This window comes from Lampris incognitus, chromosome 9 (assembly GCF_029633865.1).
Source record: "Lampris incognitus isolate fLamInc1 chromosome 9, fLamInc1.hap2, whole genome shotgun sequence".
Lineage (NCBI taxonomy): Eukaryota > Metazoa > Chordata > Actinopteri > Lampriformes > Lampridae > Lampris > Lampris incognitus.
The window spans coordinates 17,594,430-17,603,962 of record NC_079219.1 but is presented as its reverse complement, the minus strand read 5'-3'; the positions used below and the strand labels follow the sequence as shown (position 1 = coordinate 17,603,962).

Sequence of the window (9,533 nt, the reverse complement as noted above, 5' to 3'; positions counted from 1 at the left end):
CTTTGCAAATTCCCATCTCTGATGCAGGTAACGTTTCCCATCCGCTTTGCCTTCATACCTCAATATATTGTCCAAGCATCATTGCCATATTTTCATTTCTTTCAGTAGCAAAGAAGAAAAAAAAATCAACACAATTTCAGCCAAATGGTTCCCCCGAGCACAGTTAAAGAACTGGCCTCATTCCTGGAGAGAAAGCTTCACATAGGCTAAGCAATGCAAAAAAAAAAAAAAAGAAGAAAGTGTCAGGGATATGAGCCTATGCACAAACCAAGATATTTACACTTTAAGTCTGCGAGAATCTGCATTGCACGATACACTCTTAATGAGAACACTTAATGCGTGTGTGGTCTGGGATGATAAATGTTCAGCTTTTCCAGTTGCTGCTACGGCGTTTACAGGTCGTGCTGATCAGTGCCGTAACAACGGATGTGTATTACCAGATGACACCAGTGTTGAAAATAGCGACTGGTTTCCATAACACTTGCTTTGGGCTTATAGAAAACTCTGCGATACGGCATCTCACATAGCCGAAACAAGATGGAGTCTGTGCTCCTGTCTGATTTCCCCGGTTGGTTCTTGGTTATACTCAGTTGAACCCATTTCCAAAACAAACTTGAAAACCTACACGAGCTTTATACAAAACACACCGTGTGGTTTGGCAACCCACCATGTAACAAAATTAGTGGGGAATTACACATTAGCACTAAAATAGGTCTCTTTTTTGAGGGGGGGTTACCCCCCTTTTCTCCCCAATCGTACCCGGCCAATTACCTCACTCTTCCGAGCCATCCTGGTCGCTGCTCCACCCCCTCTGCCGGTCTGGGGAGGGCTGCAGACTACCACATGCCTCCTCCGATTCATGTGGATTAGCTAGACAATTTTCACCTGACAGTGAGGAGTTTCACCAGGGGGACGTAGCGCGTGGGAGGATCACGCTATTCCCCCCACTTCCCCCTCCTCCCCGAACAGGCGCCCCGACTGACCAGAGGAGGTGCTAGTGCAGCGACCAGGACACATGCCCACATCCGTCCGCCCACCCACAGACACGGCCAATTCTGTCTGAAGGGACGCCCGACCAAGCCAGAGGTAACACGGGGATTCGAACAGGTGATCCCCATGTTGGGAGGCAACGGAATAGACCGCTACGCTACCCGGACGCCCTAAAATAGGTCTCTTTTTATGCATGTGTGCATGTTGTGGAGGTCTTGCAATATAGCCTGTGGAGGTCCTACATGAGAACAACCATGCAGAAACCAGCTCTAACAGCGAGGACTTGTTCCGACTGCTAAATGTGCATTTTAAACCGACGGACAAAGTGTTATCTCAACCCTCCAATGATTTTAGGCAAATTATGGTCCTGTCAGTCAACAAATTGAGGAAATCCTCTGTATTATTATAAGCTAGTGCTACATAAACAGACAGGGATTTTGAAAAAAAATCATGCATTTCACTCCTCAATATAACATTTAAGCACAGCAGAGAAAACAAGATAGCCAATATGAAACACACGTTAGACATTTTTACAGTACTGATTATCTGAAAATGTTCTCTTAATGGACTAAAACAGTTTCGTTCGTGTGCCTTATGTTGTTACAATTTCAGTAGAAAATCGTCGGGACAAGACGAGTGAACAAATGTCTTGATCTCTAACTATGGACTACTGACATATCACCTGAATATATAAGCAGTATACTTCACCTCTGACATAGTACTATCCTTCTATGGATGAGTTTCCAAGTTAGACAACAAATCGGCACAGCTGACCACAGCAGCCAGCCGGTAACTTAAGATAGAGAAGTTGTCAAACGGAGGCAAGTATGATGATGATGATCACAGATATATCGATCATATCACAGATCAGTCGTATCACAAAAGCATCACAGATGAATCGATGTAAATGTCAGGCCGGGTTGTGATCCGGTTCCCTTTCTATCAATACAGGGAGCAGAGTGCACCAACTTTTCAATACTCTCAAATACTCTGCAAAGTTTTGAAACACTACTGAAGCGAGGAAGCTGTCACATACTGCCCAACAACCGAGTCTGAAACATCTGCAACCCTCGACTTCAATACAAAATTGTCAGCAAACGAACTGCAACTTCCATGCACATTTGAACCCGATTGAACTGAAAGTGAATTGCCTCAACGTAGACGTCCAAACTGATCAGGCAGTCAAACAACAACATTACATGAAATATGTGGTAGTGCCGAGACATTACTCATTATCGAGTACCCACTTTAAAAAAAAAAAAAGTAGTTGATGCAAGTTGCAATTAAACTTTTTAGCGAGTACTGTTTGCTCATAGCAACTATACATTTACTAAGACAATAAAGGAAGACATGAATCGTCTGCCCTCCTTCCTGACAAGTCTGTACTGGTGTGATCCCACCGTACATACAGTCAGCACGCTTCATTTCCTGCAGTGAGTGATTATACGTCAACTTTAAATGATGGCTGTTGCAGGGGGAACAAATGATTTCAGGTTATAGAGGGGAAAATATCATATGGGAGTTATTTTTTTTCCCTACTAATTTCCAACTAGAGAGGTTAGATACAACAACATCAACTTCTCGGAATATATGCATTGTAAGTTGAACGAAATAAGTTTTAACTACGATTGGGATTAAGTGCTGTAGTCAATCAAAACCAATATCTCCGATTAATTCAAGTGCTGACATAATCAAGCTACATAGCCTATATAACTGTGCTATAGTATATTACCTCCGAATGTAAAGTGAGCACACACAATTTTCACATTAATGGAAAATTGACATGGTCTCTAGCGATGGGCAGACGAGCAGGGTTTACCTTAACAGGCCCTGGTTAAAACACTGCACTAAACACTACCGCCAACTGAACACATTGTAGGTATAATATTAATGAGGCATTTTACAGATTCTAAATCCCTATTCAAATCAATATAATTCTGAATTTGTGCGTCATTGAGTCATGATCGAATGATCTCCATTTTTCTTCCATTCGCTTTTCTTTTTTTTTTTTATCATACTGAAATCTTGTGAAATCATGTGTGGAAGGTAGTTTTCTGTCTTTTTAACCAAATGGCTACAACGTCTTGTAAGCGTATCTTGATTAAGATGCTTTCACTTGCGTACAGGCAAGGTACGTAAGGTACATGTAATGTTGATACTTTCAACAGGATCCTTTCAAGAGGATTTGTCCAACATGCCTTCAAGCAGGCACTCTTTACCTTCTCCAGTTTTGTTATATACATACAATGTGTAAAATCACTGATTTTTTGTTGTTCTGTTTTAACATTGTTGTTTTTATTAATACTTAGCAGATGTGAATCCGCCTGCTTGAACTATTTCTGCTCTTGGGCTCTCACGTGCCAAGAACAGCCACATGTTTTATGGATTGTAACGTTAGGTCTGAGATTTGGGTTTTTTTTTTTAAACGCTTCATAAATTGGAACGTTATGCCACCAGAGGCCCAGCAGAGGGCAGTGCAGGGACAATTTTAACTGGAGTGGCTATCGCTGCTGAAACTAGGACAGAGGTCACTAAATGTTTCAATGTGACCCGTCTCAGAACAAGAACTTTAAAAAAATTATTATTATTTTTAAACCACACATGAGCACCAAGAAACCCATACTACACTTTTGGTTCCCAACCCAAACATTACTGATGGCAGGGAATAGTTGACTTTCTATTCCACTTCTTTGTCAGGAACATACTCCTTGTCGGGGCCTCCTAATTTAAGACCGCAAGTCTTTGTGGGGTCACGGTGGCTGTCCACCGTTTTACTCTCTCGTTCACAGGTCTCCTAGGTGCAAAGACACATCAAGAATTATTTGCATGTTTTGTTGAGGGGTTACGCCATTTACTCCACTCAAATACTCACTTTTTCTAAATATACCTGTCTACTCAGTCGTCCAATATATCCGGGTCATAGGATCACAAAAAAACAATGTGTGCGGAGAGACTCTGGCTTGTATTTAGAGTTCAGTCAGTTGCTCAACTATGATACCCCCCCCCTCTTTCTTTCTCACACTTCCCCCCTCGGCTCCTCCACATTTCACCGTCGCTGCGGCTCTGATGTCTAGTGCAAAAAGTTCAGCTTCTGAACTCCATCAGTATGCCATCACTCCCTCACAAGGCCTGCACATGGTCTTCTCATCGGTATTATACCCCTTCCATGACTTCCATGACGACAGTTCTGGGCCCGGTCAGGATGAGGTTGCTGACGGTCCGGTAGTCCAGGAAGAGGACGTTGAGACCGTTCACTGCCACCACAAACTGACACACCTAATGAAAGAAAAAGAGAGAGAAAGGAAAAGGGGTGAAGAGAGGATGGAAGCTGTAAACTGTGTCTGTGAGCAGATATGGACACGGATCATGCTCGTGACCAAACTGACGCCAGGTTGAGAGATAAGAGCCAGGTCCCGGTTATTCCATTATCTCAATAGCACCTCGCCCATCTTATCGTCATTTAATCGGTGCTTTGGCACGATGACTCTGATAAAAACACGAGACGGGACAGAATTGTTTTCTAGCTGCTGCTTTTGCAACACAACACTTTGAGTTACTGTGATTCAGTTCAGCAAGCATGCACAACACACATGCATACCAAGTGTCCTCGCACGTTCATTTCTTTTCCTTATGGTTCTGCTTCTCCACAGGAATTGGGAAAAGACCCGTTTTGGTGGAAGCATCGAAACAGACCGATCCTTTGAGTTTCTGAAAGGTACTCGTGGGCACTTAAGGTCGCACTAGGCAAGCTGATGAACAGACAAACTGTTGTGCAGCAGATACTCTCAGAAAATAAGCTCAGGTTACCGAGAAAGCCACTGTACAGGATTTCCACACCTTTGCTGAAATCACAGATAAACCGCTCGAGTACACGGAATATACTTGAAAAGTCAAGTGACACCCCCCCCCCCCCAAACACACACACAGATTTTTCTCTCTCCCTCTCACCCTCCCCCTTTTCTATTTTTCTATGTCTCCTTGCTGGCCTGTTACAGTATTTCTCAATATTTCACTCTATGTCCCAACGCCCCCGCCCCCCGCCCCTCTCCCACTCTTCCTTCTCCCCTTTCAGCCTGTTGGGCTGTTGATGTTGGCTCGAGTCCAGCCTGAAGAAACAGCTCACATCGCTGTAAGGGTTAAAACTGCTCTCACACATAGAGTAAAAGCAAAGAACGAGACAGAGTAAAAGCAAAGAGAGAGAGAGAGAGAGAGAGAGAGAGAGAGAGAGAGAGAGAGAGAGAGAGAGAGAGAGAGAGAGAGAGAGAGAGTAAAAACAAAGAGACAGAGAGAAAGACCGACAGAGAGACTTTTGACTTTCAACAATACTTTGATAAAAATCACAAAATAATTACAACACAAAGACCAACATGGTCAGTAACACAAGATTCACAGAGAGAGAGAGAGAGAGAGAGAGAGAGAGAGAGAGAGAGAGAGAGAGAGAGAGAGAGAGAGAGAGAGAGAGAGAGAGAGATATGACTGGAGTAAAAGAGAGAATAAACATGAGACAAATCAGGTGAACAACAGACATTGTACAATGAGGCCACATTAGTAAACTGGATTCCATGTGAATAAATGCCTTTTTTAAGTAATTTATGCCTTTGTGCGATCCATTTGCTGACGCCATGCTTGAACTCGGGCAGCCAGAGGAACAAGGACTGAGGCCAAAGTCTTGTGTTGGGGAAGAAATATGGACTATACCCAACAGGTTATGTTAGATAGAGTCAAACCAAACAGCAGAGACCAACAGACAGAGCGAGGGAGCTTGACCATAATATTGCTTATATGTATACTGCACTGTGTCACCAATCAAATATAGTGACCAACCGTCACGCACGCACACACACACACACACACACACACACATACACACACATACATATATAAATAAGTAAACATTCACGATTGTCCAAGGATGGATACAAGGGTGGAAATAAGTGCACACAAAAAGTGTAAATGGATACACACAAACACTACTGACACTAACACTACATGAGTGCATTAGAAGTGGCTGTAGGAGTGAAGTCCTGTAGTTACATAAGTGCTAGGATGCATTATGGTTATGACTAGACTGATGTACTGTGTTGGAATGTGTCCATGTGTGTGTCCGTGTGTGTGTGTGTGTGTAACTTGCAAGAGAAGAGATTGTAGTTGAGCGTGAGAAGAAGTGAGATGAGGGAAGTATTTAGGTGTGTGAGTGGCAAATGAGAAGCGCTTGGGTATTATATTTACTTTCCCTTTTAGCTCAGACTAGTATGATAAACGGTTTTTGCTCTGCAACTTCAGGGAAAAAGCACTGACATCTCATGGCACTCCCTCCCCTAGACTGCATTAATGCTTAGCTTAGATCAATTCAAGTAGTCAGATGCGGGAGAAACGGGACTTAACACCGTGTGAGCTGGGTGGCTTAGTGTAGTGGTATGGCGTTGCTTCACAGCATGAGGCCGGTGGTTTCATCCCGGCTCCTGGCTGGGAGCAGTTTGTCTATTCTGCACCATGTGTTGGTGGGTTTTCTCTGGACAACTCTGCATCTTCCCACAGACATGCATTGCAGGTAAACTGGTATCTTCCCGCCATGCATCCAGTGCCTTCAATGACAGGCTCTATAGCCCTTGATGACCCTGAACTGGATAAATGGGCAGCATGGTCTGTTGCCTCACAACAAGACAGTCCTGGGTTCAAACCCCAGGCTGTCCCAGGTCCTTTGTGTGTGAAGTTTGCATGTTCTTCCTGTGTCTGTGTGGGTTTCCTCCAGGTGCTACAGTTTCCTCCCACCATCAAAAAGACATGCATGTTAGGGTTAATACTACTGTCTGTGTCCCTGACCAAGACAATGGAAAGAAGAACTGGAGTTGGTCCCAGGGCGCTGCAGCTGCCCACTGCTCCTATACAATAGGATGGGTTAAATGCAGAAAGTGAATTTCATTGTATGCCTGTACAAATAAAGTGTATTATATTCTAAAGTGGATAGGGAAAGCTAGTTTAGACTGTCATCCCCTCCACTTTGTCCCTTTCTGGATTAGTTGTGGTTTGAATACAATTCGCATCGACCAACAGTGGGATCAAGCACCGGACATTCGAGGCATTGTAATGCATTGTTTTCAAGTTCAGCTTTGCTGTCATGTGTATTTAGAATACAATGAAATTCTTGTGCTGACTGTCTTGCCTTAACACAATGCAAGGATAAAGGACATAGCATTCCAAAAAAAAAAGAAGACAAAATTACAGACCTATATAGACTATGCACACATGAATTAACACATTATATACACAAAGAATGGGTGTGTCCGCTGTTCAGCAACCTGACTGCCTGTGGAAGAAACTGTTACGGAGATGGGAGGTGTGTGATTTGATGCTCTGGTAATGTTTTTTAGATGGAAGGTGTGAGAACAGTCTCTGCAGTGCCTTCTTCAGGATGCAATTGGTGTTGTGGTGTTGAGAGACCATGTGAGGGTATCCATGATATATAAACCAAGAAATCTAAAACCGTCCACAAGTTCAACAGATGACCCATAGATGGAAATGTGACTTCCTCGGATCTTTCTAAAGTCAACAAGGATTTCTTTTGTCCCACTGACATTTAGAGAGAGGCTGTCATCGTGGCACCATATGGTCGTTATATAAATGTGCATGTATGGGTCTTGTGAACCTTAACCCACTGCTACAGATTTCCTACAGGAATTTATTACTGAACACAAAGCCAACAATATTCTGTTTTGGTTTTCTCACAACTAAACAGCACTGAAGAATAATGATTGCCATGTTAAGCATTCATTTTAAAGCATGTTGTGGAAATATGGAACGGCATTTCAGTTGTTTTCATACGCACAATGTGGACTGGAGTTGCAATAACCACAGTCAAGTACACATTTACTGTTTGAATGTGAAAAAAAATCTTTCTGACTGCAACATGTTGCTGTGAAACATGGCTGCTTAGCGTGCTAAAATGACCTGAGTGTACAAAAAAAAATACTAAAGCAGAACTAATATGATATTTCCATTGACTGCTTCCTCTTTCACCAACACAGCAGAGTTGGTCTACAGCATCCCCCTTCCTCTTCACTCCTCTCCACCACGCACACTCTCCACATACTCTCTGCCCTCCCTCTCTTCTTCTCCTCTCCTTTTTCTTTGCCTCTTTGCTGTTCCTATTGTATACAACGACACTCTCTGCTTCCATGTTGCTGCTGTTAGAAAATCTAACATCACTACTTTTGCCATTTTCACCTCTGCAGCTGAGCTGAAAGTTTACACACTCCATTATGTGTTGCCTCGTTGCAAAGGCCAAAATAGGAATGCCTTTCAATACACAAGCTTTCAACCAACAATTCATTCATTCTCGTGATTTCATTGTTTATACCACTATTCTCTCCCCTGCTCTGCTGATTGTCCACTCCTCTCTCTATCTCGCTCTCCCTCTCTCTTGGCTCTGGCTCCTGCTGCTTGTTTTTTCAACACTTCATTTAATCCTCTCTCTACTCCAGTACTGGCCTCCCCTCCCTCCCCTCTCCCCATGTTGTGGTTAGGGTCAGTAGTACTGCTGTGCTTTGCATTCCCAGGATTCCTTGCTGCCAGCATGTGTACATACCTTCACGGCAGCTGGGACCACTAGTACTCCTCTCCTCCTCTTTTTCTCTATGCCCCCTCTGCCCACTGTCTTCTTCGCGGACACCATTTGCAAAGACTCCCTTCCGTCTCCTTTTCTTTTCAATGACAACCTCCCACCACTGCCACCACCCCTCCATCCCGCAGCTTATATGTCACCGTTTCTCCTTATTTCTTTGCCCTCCTTTCTACAGTCCTCCTCCTATGTTTTACTCTCAGCTCTGTGTGCATTTTTTTCTGCCAATAAGCTGTGACACAGCCCTCTCTCCTCTACTTCCCAAAACAAAATCACACCATTTTCCACCTTTGTCTGTGCTTTTTTACAAAACTGTTCATCTGCCTCATCCTCTTGTTTATCCTGCTTGTTGCCCGTCCTTATCCTTATTGCCCTACCTTCCTATTCTGATGTTACGGGGCAGGTATGGACAGATCCAGACTTGGAAAATGGGTCACACAAATCATTCTGTGGGCTCCACTGGACCAATCTGTAACTTACTCCTAAATTTATTTTTGTACCATAATGAAAACAGGTCTCACAAAACATTTTCAGTGTCTCCCCCAGATCTCTCCCAACCTCCCCATGCCCTCCCTCCCCTTGCAGCCTGCTGGTACAGGTCCACTAGTGTTGACAACCTGGATGGACTAAGACTCACCATGCAGCCCTTTACATATGCACTATTTCATGGTTAAATAATGCCAAATCTTTAAAGTAAAGGTGTGAAGTAGTAAGGACCGGAAGTACAGCAAAGCTAAATATGTGGTAGACAAAAAAAGGCCCCAGAGAGGCTATGGCAATGGCGCTCTGTGTAACTGTATTTGGAACTTGACCTCTATCGACTGAGTTATGTGAGTAGCAATAAAAGCAAACAAAACAAAATTCAAGGCAAGCAAGAAGAACAATTTCAGGCTGAAGGACAGCAGAGTCACAGCATGTTTGCTGA

At 43.5% G+C, this 9,533-nt stretch overlaps 1 protein-coding gene across 1 annotated transcript in view; it reads right to left on the bottom strand.

The window, feature by feature from the left end:
- Nucleotides 1-9,533, bottom strand: part of deptor (DEP domain containing MTOR-interacting protein) — a 58,808-nt gene that overhangs the window by 702 nt on the left and 48,573 nt on the right. Inside the window, exon 10 of the mRNA XM_056286274.1 lies at nucleotides 1-4,266. This exon is cut by the window's left edge and continues 702 nt beyond it. Within this exon, the coding sequence (XP_056142249.1) occupies nucleotides 4,144-4,266 (123 nt within the window). The 3' untranslated portion in view covers nucleotides 1-4,143. The remainder of the gene's footprint in view (nucleotides 4,267-9,533) is intronic.